General features: G+C 53.2%; 5 protein-coding genes across 5 annotated transcripts; 3 read left to right on the forward strand and 2 right to left on the reverse strand.

The window, feature by feature from the left end:
• Positions 1–2,261: 2,261 nt before the first annotated feature.
• On the forward strand, positions 2,262–3,539 carry CORC01_11329 (uncharacterized protein; the record flags this gene model as incomplete). The annotated part of the gene is made up of 1 exon (XM_022622954.1): positions 2,262–3,539. The coding sequence occupies one exon, from the start codon at positions 2,262–2,264 to the stop codon at positions 3,537–3,539; it is 1,278 nt and encodes a 425-aa protein (XP_022470544.1).
• A 1,094-nt stretch (positions 3,540–4,633) lies between these two features.
• CORC01_11330 (uncharacterized protein) lies at positions 4,634–5,320 on the reverse strand (the record flags this gene model as incomplete). The annotated part of the gene is made up of 1 exon (XM_022622955.1): positions 4,634–5,320. The coding sequence occupies one exon, from the start codon at positions 5,318–5,320 to the stop codon at positions 4,634–4,636; it is 687 nt and encodes a 228-aa protein (XP_022470545.1).
• A 1,947-nt stretch (positions 5,321–7,267) lies between these two features.
• Positions 7,268–8,930, forward strand: CORC01_11331 (uncharacterized protein; the record flags this gene model as incomplete). Its single annotated transcript, XM_022622956.1, has 3 exons — positions 7,268–7,615; positions 7,676–7,958; positions 8,017–8,930. 3 exons carry the CDS (start codon positions 7,268–7,270, stop codon positions 8,928–8,930), a joined length of 1,545 nt encoding a protein of 514 aa, XP_022470546.1.
• A 2,378-nt stretch (positions 8,931–11,308) lies between these two features.
• Positions 11,309–11,596, forward strand: CORC01_11332 (uncharacterized protein; the record flags this gene model as incomplete). The annotated part of the gene is made up of 2 exons (XM_022622957.1): positions 11,309–11,490; positions 11,554–11,596. 2 exons carry the CDS (start codon positions 11,309–11,311, stop codon positions 11,594–11,596), a joined length of 225 nt encoding a protein of 74 aa, XP_022470547.1.
• A 3,589-nt stretch (positions 11,597–15,185) lies between these two features.
• CORC01_11333 (adhesin protein Mad1) lies at positions 15,186–17,331 on the reverse strand (the record flags this gene model as incomplete). The annotated part of the gene is made up of 2 exons (XM_022622958.1): positions 15,186–17,186; positions 17,272–17,331. The coding sequence occupies 2 exons, from the start codon at positions 17,329–17,331 to the stop codon at positions 15,186–15,188; spliced, it is 2,061 nt and encodes a 686-aa protein (XP_022470548.1).
• Positions 17,332–24,903: the final 7,572 nt, after the last annotated feature.

Consider the following 24,903-nt stretch of genomic DNA (forward strand, 5'->3'; position numbering starts at 1 on the left):
CTGTTCTCTCGCATGCCATCACATCGTCACTAGTCACCGGGAAGCCTGTGGAGAATGGCAGGGTACATTCTATTTCAACGTTTTCTGTTGCTTATCCAAAGGATTTTCAAGGAATGATTCAAGCACAAAGATTGGCAAGACACGGTATTGCAGGGTCTCCAGCAAGACCCTGAACCGTGACCTCATTTCTCGGACATGGTTAATATCCCCTGGACGGTGCTGGAAACCTTTCATCGAGTATGCCAGCTACGCCATGTCCTAGTCTCCATCGATGGTCCAATGGCCAAGTCCACCTACGCCCCGTGTCAGAGATACACCCTGCCCAAGTGCTGCGCAACACAGCCAGGGGACACAACGCGGCAACGGGGTGAAGCGACCAAGGCCTCCCCCGATGTCGTACAGAGCATCAGACTCGACGCAACCAGTGTCTAAGGTAGTCTTGGGCCGCCTCAGTCCGGTCAAGTCGTACTCAACGTCCTAAGCACCATACCCGCGGGACTCTCGGGTTCAGCCTATCCTTCATCTTCTTCATTCTCACACAAGACTCTTTGTCGTTCCTCGGTTGCGAAAACCCATCGTCTGGCTCGTGGACGTATCCTCAAGCTCCGGTTTTTCACCTTTTCCCTCATTGGATAGATACAGTCTACACCGAAGTACGAAACCCGACCAACGTCTGCAGGCTCTTCCCTTGTCCGCTTGACCCGTCCCGCACGAGTCGAGAACACCTGCAACAGACATTTTCCCTGCATCTTGACCGCCGCATCTTACCCGTCCTCTGGGCCCGATGGGCAGAAGAAAAGTTTGTCGAGCTTTGTCAAGGGTTTTTGGCCACCCAACGTTGGGCCGTCGTTATTCACACCCTAGAGACACGCAATACCTGGCCAGGATATTGAGGTGGCAACGCCTCTTGCTTCCTTCGTCCTTTTCACTCGTCCTACCTTGCCTCAAAGCTGTCCATATTTCACCCGATAAGCGTCATCTCGTTGGCCAGCGCTGTCAGTCACAGGGCTAAGTCAAGGTGCTTGCTCAGGCACCGCCCCTCATTGGCCGTCCCGGTTTTTGCTCGGCGCCTATTGCGGGAGGAATCCCAGACATGCAGTCCAGAGCACGGCAAACCCATCCCTGCGTTATCCCCTTTCATGATCACTCACTCACTCTGCTGTGTAGGTATACCAGTCTGTGGCCAGGAGAGGTACACCCCGCACGGCCATGTGAGCACCTCACTAGGGCTGGTCCACCTGTCTCTCGCCTGTCGCGTATCCTCCAGAGCCTCAAACTCAACGTGAGTCTACTCGAGGAATCCAAAAGATTCACCAACCAGCGCCAGCGCGATGCAATGTGGCACACGTTACCAAGATTCGACGACACGTGGGATTGATCAGGAGCTCGGGCCCGTTTATTGTTGTCGTCGTCGTCGAGAAGCCGCGTTACCCCGTTTGACAAGACCGATTTTCCGTCTAATGCAGGGCTGTCACATGCTGTGTTTGAGGAGACAAGCTGTGCCACTCTCAACTCGGTCTTGGTACGCTCGCTGCTGGACTTGAACAACCTAATCTGTGACCCGATAAATTGAGAGTACGCATGTCACTGCCGTACTCAGTTCGTCAACGTCTCATCTTCTGTGAGGTGTTCGACGATGGGAAGGAGGCTACAGGTTATCCATATAGCGCACTGCCGGCCTCAACCATGGCAGTGTCTTGTCAACAAACTCAGCCTCTCTCAACCAAACCAGGCACCATCATACAGTGACGTATGAGTTAGGCCTGAATGGCTCAGAGAAGGCAGTGTAATCAGCAAACCGGCCACAATGGCTTGTCCTCTTGCCTTGCGGGACCACAGGAACAAAGTTATTCGACAGCGGACTTGTGTCTTGAAAGTTCAAGGCTTGGGTTTTCGTTTGTTGAAGACAGAGTCTTTATGGACATGTCGTCTTCTTTGGTTATCCATTGTCGGCAAGATCCCAAGTTCGTGGTGACATCTTTGACCCTTGTGAAAGGCGAGGAGCACAGCGGAAAACATAGATTAGCTCCTTTCTTTTATTATCAACTAAATGCTCCAGTACCTTCCAATTGCTGTTTGCAGTATATGTTCGAGGAGAATCATCGTAAACAGAGAGCGTCCGGTTTCCAGACCATAGACTTTCTTCACTTCGAATCATGTATCATTATTGAACCATCATTACGATTACTGTACCTAGCTGATTTCTCGAAATCGTTTCCTTTTCACGATACAACGCACATACCAACAATATCATTGACAGCATGGGCTTTTGTCGTGGCATTGTGTCGAAGCTGGTCTCTGGGCACAACAATAACAACAACCAAAACAATGGCACGGATGAGCATTTCATCAGGCTCATGAACTCGGCTCTAGAGGAACGACACGTCCGACAAGGGTGGAGTTACGACGAGCCAAAGGCCGACGACGGCTCCTTCTTCAAGGTCAACTTTACTCAAGGCAAGAATAAAAGTAGATCAACCTGGCCCAGCGACTACTACTTTCAGTCCGTACAATCACGCCGACCTTTCAACACAGCAAACGTGGCGGTACATGCTGACTTGGCCAACTTGGCTAGAAGATACGACATACACATCAACGAGCTCCACAACTTCATGCGCTTCCCGCCCGTCCGCGCCGTCATCCGGACACTACTCATCGAGCTGGAGCACCCGGACGCGCAGTCCGGACCGCAGCTAGACGAGCTCAAAGTCTTCGACAGCGTAGACCAAATCGTCTCCAACACAGATGCCGCGGACCGACGGACGTACCTGACGCAAGTCACCGCCCCCGGCGCCCAGTTCGCCGACAGAGCCCTGGTCCTGTGCCTCGTCAAGCTCTGCGCCCAGTTCGAGGGCTGGAACCGCTGGGTATTTGGGTCCCGCCGCTCGACGATCCAGGTCTTCATGGCCGTCGTCGGCCTCTTTTGCAACGCGTGGGTGCAGGCGCCGACCATTAACGCCTCGTGGTCGCGGTCCGACACGCCTTCGCCCCCGTCTTTCCTGTCTTCTAAGCGCTTCGGCATCATATGCGATTCGTCTTCTTCTTCTTCTTCTTCTCCTTCTTCTTCGTCCCCTCGTAGTAGCCTCACCCCTGAGATCTGGTTCGAGTGGTCCCTCCTCTTCGACCCCTGGGTCAGACAAACTAACGCGATCCAGCTGTTGAACCCCGACCCTCTACCCTCACCCTCATCTTACCCAGACAACACCACCACGACCTCCGCCCAGTCAGCACGCCGTACGAAACCCGTCGCCGTGACGGAGGTCTCGCTACCAGAACCAGAAAAGCAGGGCCGCGTCGTGGTGAAATACGACAAGAAGCCCGACGAGGAGCGCTGGGCGTTCCGGTCAATCCTGGACTCCCGTTGGGCGGGCAGGACGCCGCGGACGGGGCTGCAGTACCTCGTCGACTGGCAGTACGCGGAGCCGACGTGGCAGCCGGCGAGGGACCTGCAGGGCTGCGACCTGTGGGTGCTGGAGTTCCATCGAGAGAATCCTGGCAAGGCTGGGCCGGTGCCTAGGTTGAGGCAATCTTTGGAGTGAAGTTGTTGGCAGCTGGGTGTAAGTTTTGGGTGTTTCATTGATATTGGGAACATGAACTCCTTTTTGAGCCGTTGGTGTTATGGTGTCCGTTCTGCGTTGAATGACTTGGTCAGGACACCTCGTCAGACAGCTTTCTATGAAGTGATGATAGAGACAGGTACAATGCATGGTTCGAGGATGTCATTGGGTTAGTTTCATGATACCCATAATGCGTAGCTTCACAGTTAGTTTGATTTCCCTCTCTCATTGCCCATTTACCCAATAGACAGTAGACAGTAGATACATACATCATATAGGTAGCTGCGGACAGAGACTCACAGTATTGTGCCCGGGTGCCTTTGATCAAGCGAATGGCAGCGAGCAGTTCACCCAGGGGTGAAATGGCGCTCGTTATTTGGGGGTCATCGACGTAGAAGGCATATGAGAATCATCTTGTTCACATAGCACGCACTAGTAAAACTCGGTGATATCAGCCAACATTTTGGAATCATGGACGTGATCGAGTGCGGTTGAGAATGAGTATCCTCCATCCAGCAGAACGAATACTGCTTAGAATAACGGAGGCCATGGTCTTTCGCATGGAAATGCGGCCAACGCGCAACGGTGACAATAATAAAAGGTGATTACCTAGCGAGAAGGGCGCTGGCTTGAGAAATCTCACCGACTTAAGTACATCGCCTCTGCCTCATACTACGTACGAGTCTTGGCTAGGAGGATGCGGCTCTGCTCATTGAGCCGGCGCCAGTGTCGATGCCCTGCTCCGCGGGACCTATAAAGTTGACCATGCAGAGACGCAAAAAGTCTGTCAATAATCAGAGGTGCTGTCGGTTGCCTGGAAGGCAATTTGATGGTTTTAAGCTGACACCTCATTCAGAAGTTGACACTCAATGATTCTGTCGTTGTTCTTGGCTACTATTCCCGTAGTCGGCCTTCACGATGATGCTGCGGAAAAGCAAAGGAGCCGATGGTCGCGGCACCGACTCGACATCACTAAGTATCAGAGAATCTCTACCGCCAATGATATCAACTCAACGTCCTAGTCCCCAAGCTTTGTGACCACAGCATTCAGATTTACCCGGCTCTCCAAAGTCTCGTCATGGGTTGTATTCGAGAAGCAACTGTGGTGGCTTGTCCTCGATGTACTTCTGCGGCAGCCTAGGAGAATCTGGCCCCTCAGGCTCCTCCAACTCTGCTATCAATTCCGGTAGCCGGTCCCTGGATCTCTTGGCATCCTTTCCTTCCGTCTTCTTAGATGCCGTTCTTGATTCATGACGATGATGGCTCTTTGCCGGAACCTTTTCCCTCCGCGTCTTTTTCTCTTCCTGAGGATCTTTGCGGCTGCTTCCTGCCAGTGGTTCCTGTGATCTGCTCACATTCTTGGCCCATTCGTGGATTCTTGCATACTCTTTTTTGCTCTTGTCAGACACCGGCTTCGAGTGTCTTTGACGATCTTTTCCCGCCTGCCCCTTATCCCTCTGTGCCTTTTCCTCTTTCTGGGGCATCTCGCGGCTTTTTGGGGAAGTCTTGGAAGGCTTTGAATTTCGGTGCTCCTCCTTTGGTTGCTCCGTACAAGGTCTCCGTAATGGACGGAATTCTCGAAATCGAAAGGGGGCTGGTTCAAAGGGATTGGGTTTGTTGCTGTGACTGTAAAATTCCATGGGAACATGTCCACGAAGGTATGGGGGAGGGTCGTCATATCCTCCGTCATATTCGCCGTAATAATCGCCGTCATATTCGCCGTAATATTCGCCGTAGTATCCGCCGTATTCCTGTTCATTCATTTTTGATGATTTCCAGATTGCCTGAGTTATGGTGTCTTTTGCACGCGTGGGCGATTGACGATGATTCTTGCGCAGTTCTCGACAAGGCCATCCGTTTCATTTTCAACATACTGCCTTTTTATCATTTTTACCTAGAGATGGATTCGTATTGGGGATTCAGAGCTGAAAGAAGCTTTTCACTTTTTGATACTTGAGCACCGTGAAGAGTGCGAAAGAGCAAGCGGGCTGTACCAGCCTGCTGTTCAGCAACTGCACCTTTATTCAGGATTGCGTTCCACAAAGTGTGGTTCTCTGGGGAGTATGATGGGATGCAAGAAGTGTTTCGGATGGCAACGAATCATTTGTGTATACCGATTCCTGTTCGTCTCCTCTCAGATCGAGGGTCACCGGGCCCGATGTCAATTGGTGCCGGGTTTTATGGGTCACGCCAGCCGGCCGAACAGTAAGGTACAAAACCTTAGCGGCTCAAAAGTCTGGTTTGTAGTCCCTTGAAGGGGCTGAGTGTCAGGTGGGAATAGAAACTGAGGGGGACTTTCCCCCCACCTCTGACGGAATGCGCTTGAGTGCACGAGTGACTGAATAGAAGAAGACAGACAACATTCATTGTTCGGTACCTTGGCTTAAGGTATACAAGCGCTACTTCCTTGCATGCTTACGCGGGATGGATTTAGTCGTTGGACTGCCCACCCACACATCGACAAGCCAAGTCCTGTGCGCGGCGGACAGGCAATCTAATTATGTCGGCGCTAGGGCAATCATTCCCGGCCAATTACCTGAGCTGGAGTTCATCTGGATAGTGATTGCACGGCTGGTCAAGTGACGTGGCGGCATCCCGTGGCTCAAGCCCAAGACCGAATTCGAGATGGTTGCCGACAGTCTTATGTGAGGTTCCCCTCTCGAATTGCTTGACCTGCCCCGACATGTGATGCTGATAAGCATGAAAGGGAACGAAGAGAACAGCTGGGTAGTTCTAAAAGCGCAGCTTCAAGTCTGACATTCATCGCGACATTCATCGAATTTACTGCAATCTCAGCATTTCAGTTGTTCGCAGGCGGTTGGCCTCCACAAGGGAAGATTGCAACAGCCACCCCGATGGCCGGCGGCATATCCGGGTCGGCTTTCGGATCGGTGATGGCAAAATGCTCCATTGCGCATTCTCGAGGGACATCTCTACGTAGGTAGCTTAGTACATGGCTGCCACCAGAGCCAGAGGTACCTCTGCGTCCGATATGATGCGGAGAAAAGGAACTGCACGACGATGAAGGGGACAGGCTGCATTGGCGATTACCCTGAAAGCCTCGGTACGGCGGCATTGGAGACCTCTACAGTCCACCTGGCTTGAAAGTCCCCAGCCTTGATAGGTGGTCCTAAGGGATGGGACCTTGGTAAGGTAGGGTCCTAGCTAGCCGAATCCCCAGAAAATGCCAAGGCACATGCCCCAGATAGGAAAGAGTACATCTGACTTCCCGCTTATCGATAACGAACCCTCCGGAGATACGACGCGGGGGTCTCGCGCGCAAAAGTCGCTGAAGGGGGGGAAGGAGGAGAGCACGGGGCGGGGGTAACTACCTCACCTTATGACTGCACGGGTTGCTTGCCTTCCAGATTTACCGGGCCAGGGTCCCAGTCACTTTCGACTCAAAATCGTCGAGTGCGTTCCACAATCCCGAAACCCTCGACGATCCTCTCCTCCGCCGAGCATCTCCCCTCCTTCAACTCCGAAGCGAACTGACGCCCAGCGCAAGGCGAACGAACCCTGCGCCGACACCTGCCCAGCACCGATAAACCGCACCGCCGCGCAACCTCCCCAGCCGTCCTCCGTGCTCCTCGCGAACGGCTACGAACGTCGCTCTTGGACCCCAAATTCATGAGTTGCGCCGTTCCAAGCCACCTCTCTCTCCGTCTGGCCTCCGCGCGCCGGACGACCACCCCAAATAAAGACCGAGCATGTGCCCCGCGCCTGATCATGGAAGCTCTGCCATCGAGGACCCCCGACCCGACGACGACGAAGATCTCCTCAGCAACACCATCGACAGCGAACACAACTCTGCCGAGCCTGTAGTCTTGGCCGGCGCTGATATCCGTACCAGAGCCCGGACAATGACGAGCACCGAGGAAATCGACAATACCATAATCCGGCCGGGCTCCGTCCGCATCAACGTCAAGGGCGCCTTCATCGTTGATCCGGATTCGAGTTCTCCGAGCAACAATGGCCGAGGTTCCCCGACCCACCATGAGACGAGCGATATACGCTTACCCAACCACCATGCGGTCGTGAGCCACATCGCCGTTGACGTATGCGAGCGACCATCTTGCTCTTCCTTACCAAGTAGCTGCTAATCACTCATCTCGCAGATTGGCGGCTCCTTGATCAAGCTCGTCTACTTTACGCGCGAAGCTCACTCTACCGAACCCGGCGGTCGTCTCAACTTTCTCAATTTCGAGACCGACCGCATCGACGACTGCATTGAGTTCATGCGTCATCTTAAGGACAAGCAGCAGACCCTCAATGGCTCTCAACCGAACGAATTGAGCGTCATGGCGACTGGAGGCGGCGCCTTCAAGTTCTACGACAAGATGCGGGATGTCCTAGGCGTAGATGTGTTGCGCGAGGAAGAGATGGAGTGTCTAATAATTGGTCAGTCCCTACAATGCTGCTGGAGCATGCTCGACAGTGGGCGCTAACCTACCCGCAGGTCTCGATTTCTTCATTACCGAGATACCACGCGAAGTCTTTACCTACAGCGAAACCGACCCCATGCACTTCGTCTCACCTTCAGAAAACATTTATCCCTACCTCCTCGTCAACATTGGTTCCGGAGTCTCGATGCTCAAGGTCTCGGGACCACGCCAATATCAACGTGTAGGCGGAACCTCGCTCGGCGGTGGTACGCTATGGGGCCTGCTCTCGCTCCTCACCGGCGCTCGCACTTTTGACGAGATGCTCGACCTGTCGGAGCGGGGAGATAATGCCAAAGTCGACATGCTCGTCGGCGACATCTACGGCGGAGACTACGGCAAGATTGGCCTCAAGAGCACCACGATCGCGTCTTCGTTTGGCAAGGTTTTCCGCATGAAGCGCACAGCCGAGAACGAAGCAGAAGACCACGGGGGACTACACAATGGCGATAACAAGAACGTATCTCCACCTCCGGAAGGCTCGGCTGAAGAGGGCCCCCACGATGCTGCCGAGCACTCCTCGGAAGAGCCCTTTTCTGGAGCAGATGTCTCACGTTCGCTACTCTATGCTATATCCAACAACATTGGTCAGATTGCCTTCCTCCAGTCGCAAATTCACAATCTAGACCACATCTACTTTGGAGGGTCATTCATTCGTGGACACCGACAAACGATCAACACCCTCAGTTACGCCATCAAGTTTTGGTCTCAGGGTAAGAAGCAGGCCTACTTCCTCCGGCACGAGGGATACCTAGGCTCTGTCGGTGCCTTCCTCAAGCGCCAGCCTCGCAACTGGGGCCGTCGCGGTTCTCTCGAGCAAGCAGAGCCCATGGAGAAACGCATCCGGGATCGCAGAATCCACGACGCTGAGATGCAGAGCCTTGTCGATGACTACGCTTCGGAATCCGGACGCGAATCAGGACGCGACTAGCAAAAGGGCATCACATTCAAAAAAAAGTAGCGGAGGTAGACGTTTGGTTGATTCTCCAGTTTTTGGGCGTTGTGCGGATAGGGGGCGCGGTATATTCTGGCATTTACGACGCTTGATGGCAGAGCATTTGCGAAACGGGGGCGAGATTCAAAGGTATCACCGGCTTGGTGGCCATCTAATCGGCACATACTCTTACATTTACCACATACTTACCAGTTTAATGTTATCAGTCATAGCTTGGCTGGCCTGTTGAGACAGGTCGGCCCTGGATTATACATAACGATATTCCATCGACACGACGTTTTCTTCAGTCTTCTCAAGTGAAGGGTATCAGGAATACTACGTGGATTTACTCTGAGCTTTTTTGTTTAACTACTAAAAGGCGTCATGCGGCCGAGGGTAGTCTGTCAGCTTGGATTTGTGGAACTATGGTCACCTGGTTTAGTGATGGGTCAACTCCAGTCACAGCAACATCTCGATTTATGATTGAAGGGATTTTCAGTTCATGGCACCTCCTGGAGACTTTTCGACGCTGTCAGTTGATCATCTCGCTAACAAGGGCCTGAATGGTATGTCACATTGATCACTATTCACGCTCCATTGCCCATTTCTGGGTTTGCGTTCATCCTCACATCAAAACAAGTCAAGCTATTCCTGTCCCATGCATACTTCTCCACGTCAGACTCATTTCTCGCTTACTGAACTCCTTTTGGATATACAGTGTATGGAACGTTCGACGCGGAGAATCAGGTGTGCCCCGGACTCGACGGATGGCCCACAATTTCGGTTTCTCGGGGTCGTGGCCGGGGCGCAGTGAAACTTATCTGGGCTGTGGAAGATTGGAGGGCCGTCCCCGGCAACTTTAAAGGTTATGCGTATTCTCCCGATCGGAAGTCTAACCTGTATACGTCTAGCTCGATAGTTTTATACAAGTCATTGCCTAACTTGGTATAAACGAGGAGCTGCGAGAAGGATAATGGTATCGTTCGATCCCCAAGTCTGAGATATATTGACCAGCTCTGATAGATTCTACACGATGACTGGCATCATGCTGCAAAACGAGTAAACAAAAGGACCTTTCAATTTCGCGGACTACGCAGAGCAGAGAATCAAGCGATTCTGCGGCATATATTTACAAGCGTGAAGTTTATGTCGACATAGAACCGTCACGGTCGGGACATCGTCGGTGCTGGGCCAGATCCTTTACTCCGCGGCTCGAGACAGTGACCGCAGCTCATTACAGCCTTCCAGACAGAGTTCGCGACGGCGTCATTGTCCGCCTCATGAAGCATGTCTACCTTTCGTAGCCGTTCGTAACGGGGTCCGGCCTGGAAGCCGACGACAGACCGTCTGAACAGCACTCGACGTAAACTAACCCCAGGATGAAGTGTACTCAATTTTCCACTTCCCGTTAGCTGATTGCACGAAAGGGTGGGCGCTTGCGATCCCGAGACAGTGGTTTGCGGTCCGACTCCAAGCCCAACGATTTTTTGGAACCGCGCTTCCTTTGGTCGGCCAGTTCTTTCGTCTCAAGTATGACCCGACTGCTGGCGCCATGTCACAACCCAAATAGTCAACCCCACTCGCACCAAGAAAGGCAAGCCGAGGTGCTGCTGCTTGTCGTCTGAAGTTCGCATGAACAAGACGTTGGGTAATCGGGGCTATACTATGTACACAGACAGTTGGACAGCGGGTGTTACCAGAATAGACTTCCTCCTGTTTCCCTAATGCGGATGCCAATCGCGAGGTTGTGTGGCCGTATAGGATGGAAGTGGCATGTTCTAGATCCGGACCCTGCGGAATCGGAGGACACAATCGGGAGGGAGGATCAAGGGACACCCCGTCGAAAGCCCCGCCCGACTGACAGAGTATCGCAGAGCTGAAGGTCATCGTTGGTCCCACCTACTGGAAAGCTTCCCGTGAGGGTGGTGTCGGGGGATTACATCATGGTAGTTTTCGTTCCTGTCATCCAACCCTGAAGTGAAGGCCGGCACCACACACACAGTCGGCCACGGCTTGCGAGGGCCCCGGTCTGGACTATCCATCCCATTCAGTCGGGGTTGCGAGCCCACCATCTCCTAGACAAGACTCCATCGCGGACGTACAAGTGAGGACTCTTGGGTGAATGGGAGGTTTTACGAAAATGTATTTAGTCGACCAGAATTCCCACGTATAGCTCTTGTCTTAGAAGCCTTTCAACACATCAGTCAAGTTCACATCAACAACAACAACACTCATTACACTCTACGAGTCCCACTTTTCGTTCTACCAGTAAACCGTCGCAAGTCCAGTACTAGCAACTAGCAAATAAGTTTCCACAGAGCACCTACCAAACAGTACCATACATCTATCTTTACACCGCACTCAAAACCTTCACCATGCAATTCTCTACCATTCTCGCCATCTTCGCGGCTTCCTTCGTCGCTGCCGCACCCTCCACCTCCCCCTTGGAGGTTCGAAAGGATCCCGGTGCTATCGTCACCTGCGAGACTCAGACAGCAGTCGATCAGGTCGCCTGCATTGAGAAATGCGTCGCAAACCCTTCTTGCATCACCGCTTGGTAAGGCCACTACGAGAGAGAGAGACGTTTTCACAAAGCACACATCACTAACTTGAAAATTAGCTCGTTGGACGCCGCTAACAAGTACACTGCTTGCGCCGTTTAACTGGATTTACGAATCTAGATTTGTCCAACTACTGGTTAGTCTATGACAGGGACACGTTGCGTTGCATAGCAGGCGACTGGATCGTGAGAGCAGTATGAGAAGAGGTTCAGACAGATAGAAAATCGAGATAGAAAATACAGCGCAATAACATTGCTGTGTCATACGACTTGCTCCTAACGTGCGATTGAACGGGTGGAGACTGGTGGGTATGTGATCTAGTACCGTTCCACGCACATCTGTGACTCTGTAGCGCTCTGTACACACTCGATTGATTGGTGCAGCTGGCTCAATCGGGAAGTCCCTAAAAGCCTATTGCGGTAAGAGAGTACTCGTGATGCTGCTATTCAGTATGCATTTTCAGCATCATCGTAGTGATTGCGTGAAGCAACTTGCCTCGCAGTTGCCCTGACGCATCAGCGCCGTGCAACAATTCCTCCACCAGAAGCTTACCAGGCACGGAAATGTAAGCTAAAGCGCACCACAATTTCTTCTCGCCCTTTCTCCTACAGGCCGTCGAGCCTCGGATGATTCGAGTTGGGAGCCCTAGTGGACACGCAACCCCTCTATGGACTCCCGTCTGCACCAACTTGCACAGCTAGCCCGAACAGAGTTACGGGCATCGTCATAAGACTTGGCTCAACTTCACTCATCGTTAACATTCCAGGATAACTCAAACTCTAACGTAACTCTATTGTTGGTTAACCTTTGGGAATGGATTCTTTACCGACTCATAAAATCGCCGCGGGCTCCGGTGTCTGATTCCTGAAAGGGCCCCACCCCGTCCGCAAGTATCGGCAACTACATCTCCTCATTTTTGAACTACAGACCCAAATCAATCCATAAGGTAGTTACGCTTGGCCTCGTGATTCCTTTCGCTTCGATTGCTTGTAGAGAGGATCAAGGAACCCAGAGCCAAAGATGGAGACAAATGCATGAATGACCAGTCACCCCTAAGCATGGTGCTCGACATTTTCATAGGCATGGTCTCGAGCTGACTCGATGAGCCTAGTTAAACTATTCTCAACTGTACACGAAAAACACTTCATTATTCGGTGGGTGGTGTTGTTGGCGAATTTGACGGATACGCCTGCCGTCGATCGCCGTAGTCGTCTCTCATGCCGGGATCAGAGTACCGCAAAAGTGGGACCGATTCCCATTTTCTCGGGCCGGCGCTAACGGAGCTGACAGCCAAACGCGCCGGGCTATAATATATGAAATAATAGGCACAAGGCCCACACGTAGATATACAGATTTTGGGTAACAAGTGTTGCAGTGCGAAAACGGCCAATTAATGACTAAGTAACAAGAATCCTAGAGCGGCCGTCTTGGTGCGGATCATTCGCCTCGACGCTATGCTTCAAGATGAATTTGTTGTCAATTTATATATCGGCGCTCAAAGGGTCTAGACTAAGCCGTAGCGAAATTCGCCTTCCTTAGAAGCGCCTTTGTTCTGTTTCATTAGTCGGCTTTGAGTTGTGGGCTAAGTCGCTTCATTCTCACCTCATCCCTGCTTAACGTAGTGGCAAGTTGCCTGGACAATCAAACGCAACTGGCGACTTGGTGATCTAGAAATGAGTGTCGCAACAATCTTAGTGAATTTAAAAACAGTAAGGCAGATTCGAAAAATCTTGGACTCCGGAATGGCTTTTCTTACCTCTAATCCAATGGTTGTACGTAGGAGAAAGATGATCAGCTGGGCCTTGGGATTTGGCGATGCGCGAATTTTTCCAGAGATTGAACCTTGCTATCTTGTCTACACAGAATTAAACGTTCCCCCGGGTTTCTTCAACGAGAGCCCCTATCAGAGAACAACTGTTTCCATAGGAGTGGAATTCCAGCCCATCCAGCCCATCATCAGCTTACCGGCCCCGTCTCTGTTTCATGTTTTTAACGGCGTCCGTATCGATACGATGGAGAGTGTGTACATTTGCCCAAGATTATCAGATCTTCCCCGCAACTGCATCCCTATACTGGGCCGGATTTTCGAAGAAAAGAGAAAAATAGCTCATGGGAAAAGAACACTCGAAAATGGGCATACCATGTCCACTACGCTGGTCTCGTCCTAGTCGTTGACCTTGTCGTGGTCCAAGTTGTTGGTGGTCCGGCAAAGTCAACAAACCACAAAGACCCATGGCACGACTCATTCTTTGACGATCGGCGCGTATCATGCAATGCGATTGAGTGTCTGGCTGAGGCAGTATCTACTGTGTCATGTTTCCACTGCCGGCGAATTTGGACAGAAGAACAGCAGCGCATCCTCGTTTCAGTACGCACTTAAAGATCCATCACCTGAAGAACCTGTAACAATCTTCAACTGTAGAGATAGAACAACGGATGGACCTGTTTGTGGGGTTTGAAAGAAGCGTATACCAGGCGTCTCTCTTCCCTTTTGCCCATGGATGAAGGCGATCCATGGCCAACTTCAGGCGTGGTAAGAAACTAAACAAAAAACATCATCAACCTGCAGTTACCCCCTGCAACGATATCCTTGGGCACCAAAGGAGACGATCCCGAGTGCAGCCGTCAACTCTATCGCACCAACAGTCCCACCAGAGATGCATTCGGGCCTCCACACAGGACCGGAGAATGCAATTCCCACGGTATGGTAGTTCCGCAGCGATTCAAGGAAAGAGGAATACATGACTCTAGTGTAGTCGAATATGTCGGAAACCCGAGATAGATGCCCGTAGTCGCGTCTATGCGGACTCAATCCACATAGATTGGAAGCATACACGAACATGCTAACGGACCGATATGCAACACGACTCTGGATACACCCTAGCATACTTTAATGAAATTGTTTCAAAAGGCGATGAAAGGAGAGAAATGATGCTAATGTGAAGACGTATTCCTCTTATCTCCCTAGAATGGCATAGGGGAAACAGCGCATTACAAAGGTTCATTTCCGGGGTCGTCTCAGCTACAACATCACATGACTCGCTGTGAGGGGCTGCTAACAACAACGGCCGCATGAGTCTCTATAATGGCTCAGCATCACAATGATTGAATTCAATGGAGAGAGGCCTAAAGAAAGGGGGGGGGATTTCAGTATTGTCACTGATGGAGAAGGTTGGAACACATCACGAGGCGAAGTAAAAAACAGACAAGGTCATTGTAGAGCGCATTGTATTCCTCTCGAAAGGAACGAGCTATTAAGTATTAATCCAACAAGCCAAGGGTATAATCTCCAACACCTCCCCTCTGCCTCCTTTTGTGATGCGTTTGCCTCCATAACAAAGATCCAAGGAAATGGTACAGGAGGGGGGCCTGAAGCCGTGTTCCCCTTTTTTCCGATGCGCTCTAAAAGTTCGCGGCCAAGTTGTGATGAAATGTGGGATAAGCCTTTCTTCTCTCAAAAGATGATAAAAGATGATAAAAACAGATTGTTTCCAGACCTATAAACCACCTATGCAATATTGTGTTTCGTAAGGATCGTAAGAATGGTATGTAAAATTGCGGGTTTGTAGGTTACAGATTGTGTGCGTGCAGCGACTTGATACAGTAAAGAAAATTTGACCACCATTCCTCCACACTCACGTAAGGTTTAGCTTAGGAGAGGGGAAAGAAAGCAGTCATTTTGTTACCCAGCTTAGAAGGCAGCGAGAGCAGCAATGGCGATGACGGCACCGAGGCCGAAGGTCGTCTTGCCGGCACCGGCGACAACGACACCAGTGGCGGTAGGAACGGCAGCACCGCCAGTGCCGATGGGAGTGGTCTGGCTGGCGCCAGCGGCAGGGGTGGTGGGGTAGGGGGCAACCGGCGCCTGGAAAGAGGCAGTCGTGCCGGGAACGTTGGGGGTGCCGGCCGGGGCAGAAGGAGCCGGGGCAGAGGGGGCCGGGACGGGAACAACATCCGAGGCGGAGTTGGTGGCGAAGGAGACGTGGGGAACCTCGATGGTGGTCTGGATGACGGCGGTTGTGGAGGAGCCGGGAACTGTGGTGCCGGCGGTGACGCAGGGGACGACGATAGTCTTGTCAATGGTGACAGTGGTGTAGTCGGCAGGGTTGGTGGCGGCGGGGTTGGTCGCCGAGACAGTGAGGGCGTTGGTGATAGTGGCAGGGACGGTGACAATGGCAGGATTCTGGGGGATGTGAGGAGCGCAGATCCCCTGGAAGAACTTGGTGGCCTTGGAGATGATATCGTCGCTAGCGCCGTGGGAGTAGATGCAGGAGAAGACCTTCTCGACGAACTTGGCGTCGGGGCAGTAGCAGTTGGCGTCTGAGTTATCAGTGCAGCCGGAAGACCAGATCCATGTGCTCAAGCACTGAGGAACGACATCGGGGCAAGGAAGGGTCTCAACGGGGCCAGCAGGGATGGTGGCAGTAGCGATAGGCTTCTCGGAAGAGACACCCTGGGGAGGGATACCAGCGGGCTGGGAGGGGACACCAGCGGGTTGGGAGGGGACACCAGCGGGCTGGGTAGCAGCAGGCTTGGAGGGGACACCAGGAGTGTGGACGTAGGTCTCGGTGACGGGGCAGATGGTGGTAGAGACGGCGACGGTGACAGTGACAACGGCATGGGACCGGGCGGGGCAGTCGGTGACCTCGGGAGCGCAGGAGGTGATGGTGTCGACGCGAGTGGTGTAGACGGTGGAGGTGGAGTCGTAGACAGTGGTCTTGGTCTCGGGAACGGCGGGAACGGTCGCAGGGACGGTCTCAGCGGGTTGGGTGCCGTTGATGGGGACAGTGGGGACAGAGAAGCTGGGGAGAGCAGCAGAGGTAGTCTCACCGCCAACGGGCTTGGTGACGGACTCGACGGGGACAGACTCGACGGGGACGGCGGCGCTGGTGGTCTCCTCAGTGGGCTTGGAGACAATGGGGGTCTCGGCAGGCTGAGTGATGGAGGGAACAACAGCAGTGGTCGACTCCGCGGGGACGGAGATGGTAGGGAGAGCCTCGGAGGTGGTCTCACCGCCGATAGGTACAGAGGCGGAGGGAACAATAGCGGTGGAGACGGCCTCAGCCTCGGAGGTGGTCTTGACTGGCTTGTCGTGAGTCTTGGTGCTCAAGGTGGTGGCGCTAGGGAAGGCGAAGGTCTTGGTCTTGGGGGGGACGACAGTCTGAGGAGGGCTGCAGTCGAAGCCGATGGTGTGAATGCCAACACCGCAGGTGGACTTGGGCTTGGAGGGCTGCTGGGGGTAGACAATGGTGACGTTCTTGGCACCACCGCACTGAGAGTTCTTGACAGTGGTTCCGGACTTGGAGCAGGCAGAGCGGTGCTTGCAGCTGGAGCCATCGGGCATGTCGTAGTGGAACTCGAGGTCGCAGTCGAACTCGACGGAGACGTCGAAGTGAGTGATGGAGAACTTGTCGGGAGCGCCGGAGCCGGAGCCGCAGCCGAAGGAGGGGGAGGTCTCCTTCTTGCTTCCGCAAGAACCCTCAATGACCTTGCCCTTGCCGAAGGTACGGGGAGCGACAAGATCGCGCTTGGAGAAGTCGCTTCCACAGGTCCAGCCCTTGAAGTCGAAACCGCCATAGTTGCTGAACGATCCAGTGTTCAAGTCGCCCCAGGAGAAACCACTCTTCTGCTTGTCGTCACACTTGTTGTCGGTGTTCTCGGGGCAGGTGAAGGAAGGGAACTTGTTCCAGCCCTAAGAAGCTTGTCAGTGATCACAGACTAGAGAAGTAGGCGAGGTCTCATATGAGATCTAGTTGTGCAGTTGGATGGGAACTTACGGTAGCAGTAACCTGGCTGACGCCGGCGGCAAGGGCCAGAAGAGCAACGCTGTTCTTCATTTTGAAAGATGTACGAGGATTCTTTCCTTTGAGTGAGAGTGATACTTTGTTCTAGTGAATGTAGGAAACAAAAAACTAAGTTGGTATTAAGTTGAGAGTAAAGAAGCGAATGACTTTACACTCAGAAAAGCGAATGGACTGTTGTTTGATAGAACGAAAGTAGGAAAGAATGTTCGATGGGGATGAGAATCGAAACAGTAAACATGGGCGGGAAGAGGAAGAGTCTATATACAAGAACGACAACTCCTTTCACAGGCAATGGTTGGGTGTGAGGTTGCTAGTCCTCACCCTCACCTGAGGAGGCGATTTGCCGGGGGGGGTGGGAGACAGACAGACAGACTGACTGAGAGAGAGAGAAAGAGGACCGAACGGGGATGAGGGACGGAGACGGGGTGGAGCCAGGCAGGAGGTGCAAGTGCAAGGCCGTGCTGCACAGACTAGGTAGAGCGGACCCGTGGCATGGCCATGGATGTGGACGGCACTAGGTAGACATGGGCTGGATGGCCGTGGTGGGCGCAGATGTGGGTATGGGATGGATGGAGAGTATGGCAGGTAAGGAAAGCCGCAAAGCGAAGCGAAGACGGGTTTGATGCCGGCCTCTCTGGTGCCCACCCGTCAACAGGGATCGGTTTTCCAAGAAAACGCTGCGACCGAAGACTGGGCTGGGAGATGGGGGATTGCAGGATGGAGCCAGAAACAGAAACAGCACTGCCTTCTTCCCGTCCGGCACCTGAGCGGTTGAACGGTTCCTATTCGAGCGCCTTCTGCTTGGATCGGAGCCAGGAACAGACGGCCAAGGGGCATTTGGGCAGTTTGGCCCCTGGACCACCCCATTGATCCTTGAGCATGAGGACGGGACTCGCTGGAGCCCGATGACTTTCCTTCTATCCAGATGGTTGGATGGTGGCCTCCTCGCTCAAGTCCCGGAGGACCTTCATGGAGCTTGCGGCACACGGTTGACGAATTGGAAGTGATGGATGTTGAGATTGAGCGTGCTCAGCCTTCCGGAACGAAGGCAATGCTCATGCTCCTGCTGAGTTTCATGCTCATGCATAACCGTGTGGTGCTTAATGGGAGCGATCCTCAGATGCTTTGGCGGTGCCGTAGGGTTTAGTCAGATTAGGGGGGAAGAGCATGGCTGCATCCGTATGGTTGATAATGACGATATGCTAAGGCCGAGGGCGAGGTCGAGAAGTGGTCATGAATAGCAACAGACGCCATGTGGAGATGGCGGTTGATGCTGGGCCGAGACTAGAGAGCACCGCCTGTTATGCTCGAGATGAAGGTGTCGACGATCCGTCAAAGCCATGGGCGGACGGAAAGGACGGGAAGTGAATGCAAGACAGCGTCGGTGGGTTGGCTTGCTGATGGTGAGATGTTGAGTCGAGTCTGTGAGGTGCAGATGGAGATGAGGTGAGGTCGGTGCGTTGCGTTGCGTCTGGCTGCAGAGCGCACTGGTGCCGCCGTCTGCAACGTTTGGATGACTGACTGGGTGAGGCCCGAGAGAGAGAGAGGAGTTGTCTGTCTGTCTGATTGACTCTGACTGACTATCCGTATTGCTGCTCCTGTCCTGCAGGAACCGTGGTCCGTGGACCATAGGCTGTGGACCGTGGTGAAGGATGCAGACTGCAGAGTTGCCATCTGCCACTTCTGCGCTTTGTTTTGCCGCCGCCATGACGCTCGGTCAGTACGTACCCTTGGTGATCTCCCCCTTGCCATACTGTACGTACCGATCAGGAGCAGGAAGGAGCAGGGACAGGGGTTGCCCAAAGAGAACCCGTCGCCGACGACGTGAGTACCCAGGCCCAAGCTGCGAGCTCCCTCTTCAGCTTCGGAGCCATCCCCTGCAGACTGTCGACTGTCGACTGCCAAAAAGACGAATGGACTTCTTGATTCTTCAAACTACGAGTCTGGAGTGAGGTGCGGTTGTGGGCTGGCCGCTTGCGCGCTATTCTTCCCCAGAGACTGCCGGGGCTACCTTACCCTAGGTAGGCTGCCTTTTCCGCCTGGCTTGGTCTGAAAATCTGGGCTGGACGCCACGGGGAATCTGGATCTCCCCAAGCAAAACACGACGCCTCTCTGGAGGGGCAACGGGCGCCTACCCCGATCTAAGTGACCCTGTGGCTTGCCATCTGCGACTCGCTGCAGCACCATGTTCCGTAATGGGAATGGCGAGTTGTTAGCCAGTCCATTTGGTAATGGTTCTGGAACTTCACACACACACACACACTTTGGTTGCCAGTTGCGACTCTGCACCCCAAGGGTGCACCATTTCTTTCCCTCGGGTGTTTTTTAGTCAGGGGCAGACAGAGAAAAAAAAGGATGGAGCCCACCCGCCCGATCCACCAAATAGCCCCATTGTTTCGCTTCCAACCAATCGTGGATTATTACGGCAGGAGTCTCTGGGGTTCGACTAACAGGACGGCCAATCTGCACGTCTCAAACAGACTCGCCGCCTCCTTTCGCCCTCCAATAAACGGGATGGACGGGATGTCCCAGGATTCCTCGATACGCTGCTTGGCTGGCCTCCGCGCCTAACGTCAGCCCATCCAGTGCTTTGGGGCCCTTTTGGAGATCAGCATGGCGGTAAGGCAGGCAGGTATGGAAGACTTGACGCTGCACGTCATCATTACCCGTGTGTATTTTCGGCCCTGCAGAAAGTCACCAAAGATGATTTGAAGGACTAATGCTGTTAAACGCGTCCCAGCCTGGCACCTGAATCTATTTTCATCTAAGCCTCACCCTACCGAATATATCTCACAAGTAGTATGGGACAGGACTGCAGGCATACGCAGACAATTACAGACGGAGACTGCCAATACTCAACGGCAATCTGTGTATCTGCAAAATCGTTTTCTGGTCCATCCTACCCTAGCCCTCCAGATAGATAGATGTTGGTAATACGCGGACCATTCTACGTACCCGAGTGGCGTGTATAGGTGGTACCTGGGCCTATAGATGCACCTCGCTCGGCACTCTCACCTGAAGAAGGATTGGACGAAAGAAGCTTATGGCGGTGTCACAGTAGAAAGGGGCCAGCCAATGACAGCTGCCAAATCATCTGGAGCATGCTCCTAAGAAGACAACAGACGACATACCTAACTTCACAAAGTCAAGCCTTAAGAGACGCTTAGTCAACGAATCAATTCAAACTTCCTGGTTCCCTGCTCGCCCAGGACCTTTTCAGTCCTGCCATCCTCTAGACAACGGTTTCTTTGAGAGCAAGAGGGTTGTTTTGAGCTGCTTCTTTTTGCCAGTCAGTCACTGCTTGCATACCGACTCCTTGCCGCCTGTCTTTGCCTTCGTCCTCTTCTTAGTGCATCTCGTTGAGTCTTCTCCCACCAAGCGAGGGGCTTCTCGCCCAGTCCAAGTTGAAACGCTCAGCCACAGCGCCAGCTTCTTCGTCGCGCTAATGCAGGAACAGCACCTGGGAGCCAATCAATGATGAGTGGGAGGGAAACCTCTTGGGAAAGGAAAGGGCAAACAGGCAGTCAAACCCCTGGCACTCTCCCCCCTGCCCCTTGCCTTGCCTTGCCTTGCCAAAAGGAGGGGAGTCTTCCTCTGCCCTGCTCCTTCTCCCCCTGCTCGCCCAGGGTAATCTGCTCCACAAATTTTTACTTCATGCCCCTGGCGCCTTGTTCACGATGTGGTCCTTCCGCCTCATCTTCCCCCTGGTTCACCGTTCAACATCGATTCACCTCGAGACTTGAGTGCTCGACTCCATCCTCATCCCCCCAACTCTGCAAGGAAAAAGCATCAACCAACGTCTAAATGGCCATACACTCGCATCCGAGTCCACCTCAATCGCAGTCCTTGACTCCTTCTCCATCCTGCTACCCTGGCCCCTTTGCCCCCGAAGAAAAAGTCTGTCTGCAAGGGCACAACGGAATCTCGAAAGGCTATGCCCTTCAGAGGACAACGGGAATACCTGGGAGCCCGGGGGTCTCAGATCCTCGGCCAACGCTTTACCCGATCATGACGCGACCTGTCGGCCCTGTTGCCCAAATCCATCGGCACTGATTCTCATCCTAGTCCACGATGCTCAGACCCTCTGGCCAGATGCTCCACGATGTTTCTAAGCGTGGTTCGCTTCCATTCGATTCACCTACCTCGCTGTTGCTCCCTGCGCTGCCACGCCGCCTGTCCTCCTCTGAGAGAAATAGGCTCGGTCCAAATCGTTCGATCTAGGACTCAGTACAGTCGACACCCTGTCAAGCGATATGATCTCGTGTTGGGTATGTTTAAATTCCAACTTATTGCCAAGATATCGCGGCTCTAGTCAACCGACCCAGGTCAACGAAAAACAACGGCCCGCCAGCAGCAGCAGCCTTCGGGATTGTCTACTGATCCGCCCGAACCTCTGTTTGCTTCCGAACAAGGCCTGTCTGCCAGCTTCATCATGCCCCAATTAAGATGTACTGTCCATCGCCAAGAGCCTCACCAATATTTGGATAGCCCCCACCCGCTGTCTATCCTCGGGTCGACTGCAAAGCAACTCGTTCATAGACGTCGCAATGCCTGAACTTTGACTGGTCCAGAATAGCAGCCCAAAGGGTCATCCATAGTGTCTTGGCTTAATTGCCATCTCGAGAACTCATTCCGAGGAAACGGTTTGTTTCACCAGGTCAGCCACCCGAAGCCAGCCAACCCGAATATGGACTAATACCAGTCCACCTCTTGGTGGAAGTCAGACCCAATGATCAGGGCTTACCTATTACCACCTCAGCGACAACGTAACGCTGGCGGTGGTTTCGCTCTCGATTCACAGCCACAGCTTCTAGGCTGCTTGGTGGCTCCCCGTGAGTGTGTGGATCGCCAAACTGCACCCTTTTCTCGGTTTAGATTTCGTTTTAGATTTAAGCATTTTTTTTCTTCGGTGGGTGGCCGAACCGCGATACGATGACTGGTCCCGCATCGGGCCTAACTTAAGGTATCCGTACAGAGAGACCTTGCAATCTGCAATCCATCGAGAAGCGAAGGCCAGACCGCGCGGTACGGTGTCATGACCGTACTATGTAGGCTGCCAGGCGCCCTACCGAGACACCGCTTTTCACCCCAATCTGTCGAGTCTTTTGCAAGCAGCCTCTCATACCTGAGACAACTTAGCAACGACAGAAGATAATATCGCGAGCCGTTAGAAGCCAGGCGGCTATGCCCAGATGCAAATACAAGCCCAATTGCCTAGTCTAGTTTCATTCAACTTCCTCGTCCGACAGACATGGCTACAGGCACATTTTCGCCCATCGACAAAAGCGTTGACACATACAATTCTAGGTTGCTCTGGCGTCCCAAACCGTCATCTATTCGTCACCGACATTACGGAAGACCAACTGATTCTACCAGCTTGGCGTCGGCTACTTGCCCTATCGGATGCCCACCAAGCCAGAAAGAGCCGAGTCAGCCGGGGGGCTTTACCTACTTGGGCATGCTCACCTGAATCTGAGAACACGAGCCATGCCAAAAGTCGCCAGCAATACAACCGTCTTTCCTCCGTTTTAGGTCCTCAAGATGCCCTCCAATTTCCACTCGCGTTTGACTGAAACAACACTCGTTCTTGATTCAGAGCTGCCAACTTTTTCGACAGCCGTATCCGTTTGTCGTTTGAATTCTGACGAGTAACCCCAAGACAAATAGTGAGGCTCGAGCAGCGTGTCTTGAGCCGATACCGCCTGGGAACCGTGAGCGGGGGCCTGACCGGACCGGGGGAGATTGGATGACATAACTGACCGCAGTGGTCCCTTAAACTCCGACCGCCATCATAGACAGCGGCGCTCTGGTAATGCCATCATTTCCGTGGATCACGATTTCCCGACAGGCGTCCCTGGATATTGCGACCAGCTGTCAATCGCTGGACCCTGCGCTGGTTTGGCTTGTAGATCAGCCAGCACCACCGTGACGCCGTCATGCATCGTCCGAGCTCTCAAAAACTCAATAACAAATCTCAAGTATCGACCTTTTTGCTTCCTCCTCAGGCCGATATCCGAGAAGAGGATGAACACCGTGCTGCTCATCTCATTGTCAACGCTGTGGTCCCCATCAAGATGAAATTTGAAAGTTGAATCAGTCACCGGCAACTGTTTCCGTAAATCGGAGCGTTCGCGGCCTTCCCCAGAGCGGCGCACACTATTTGCCCCGTCTTCTTCGTCGATCATTGAATCCCGCAGATTGGTTCAATACCTGGCTGGACGAAAGAGGAAATCAGACCATCCAAAACGGGGGGTTGGGAGAGAACAATCACGGCTCGGTCCCGATCATGGGATCGCCTGGCCCCGTTGGCGTGACCTGGAGACTGGAGTCTCATTTCTAGCCATATGGTGCACTTGGTTTCTTGCACTCTAAGTTCTCTCTCATTTCCCAAGGCCCGCCTGAGCTTCTATTCTCAGCAACCTTTGATCTCAAGGTTGCATTTTGTTTCGTCGGCACTTTGAGGATCTTCCAAACAAGACAATTAGGAGCAAGGGCCCGCCGTCTTCGCTTTCGTGCGATGTTTGTCCCCCGATGCACCTCCGTTGCCGGACTTGCCTCTGTTCAACAGGAACCGGCGCCCCTTTTGCGGCGGACAGTCCACCCCGAGAATTCAGCAGAACCCGCGACTCCGCGATAGAAGGCCTGCTGTTCGTTCCCTTTATTGCCCTGGTACATACCGGAAGACAAGCCAGGTGCGTGATAGGGGCCACTCCGTCCGGCGTCCTATGCGCCTACAGGTGTCTTTCACGGTGCAACCCTGACGGTGATGGCCGGGGTTGTCGCAAAAATCCCAAAGGGGAATTCGCTGGCCCAACCCCTGCAGCTAGGTTGCCAAATCCCCGACAACCTCCTGTAGACAGCTGCCTATGGACGGCTGTCAAAACCCGTTTTGGCAGCGCGGCTCACTTTCAGCCACTGGTTGTTCTTCAATAAACAGCAGAAAACCTTGGCCGTTGGTCAGACGAACACCAAGTTTCGAAAGACTCATGTTTTACAAACTGATTGGTTTCCTGCCAAGTCACTCGATATTTCAACACCACCCTACAACGTAGTGGTTAGCGTATGAATACTCCCCGCGAAGTTTGTCGTACTGTTCTTTGGCGAGTCAAGGACCTGCTCGATAGCCGCGTTTAACCCCTTCTCTGCCAGTGGCAGTCGTATCAGTTGGGGTTATCCCATTCGTCCCCGTTCAGCTGATGTCAAGCTCTTGAGCGCTTCATCGGAACCCTCTGCAAAGGAGGCAGAAAGAAAAAAACCCAGGCCTCCGATCCCTAATTGTTTCGATGTCATACCCCACCAAACATGCATAATGGACAATCCGAACACAGCATCGCGTTCTTCATGCGAGCCCTATCGTGACGTGTTGGGTGGCTGTGAAGCTGGTTCGTTAAGAGAGAAATTCCCCGACAGTTCCGCAGAAACACGCTGCAGACGGCAAATTGTTGGTCGACTGACGGGTCTCTTCTCGACCCTCTGCCTGATGTCCCCTCCTTCTTTTCCCCCTTCCCGTTGTGGGGAGATATCGAGATGGGTTTGGCAGAGAGACTGAGCGATTTGTGGTAGCGATGGAAGAGCCGGCCAGTGGGGGCGGGGATGGTGTGGTTT

Source organism: Colletotrichum orchidophilum (genome assembly GCF_001831195.1).
Source record: "Colletotrichum orchidophilum strain IMI 309357 chromosome Unknown Scaffold_121.1, whole genome shotgun sequence".
Taxonomy (NCBI): Eukaryota; Fungi; Ascomycota; class Sordariomycetes; order Glomerellales; family Glomerellaceae; genus Colletotrichum; species Colletotrichum orchidophilum.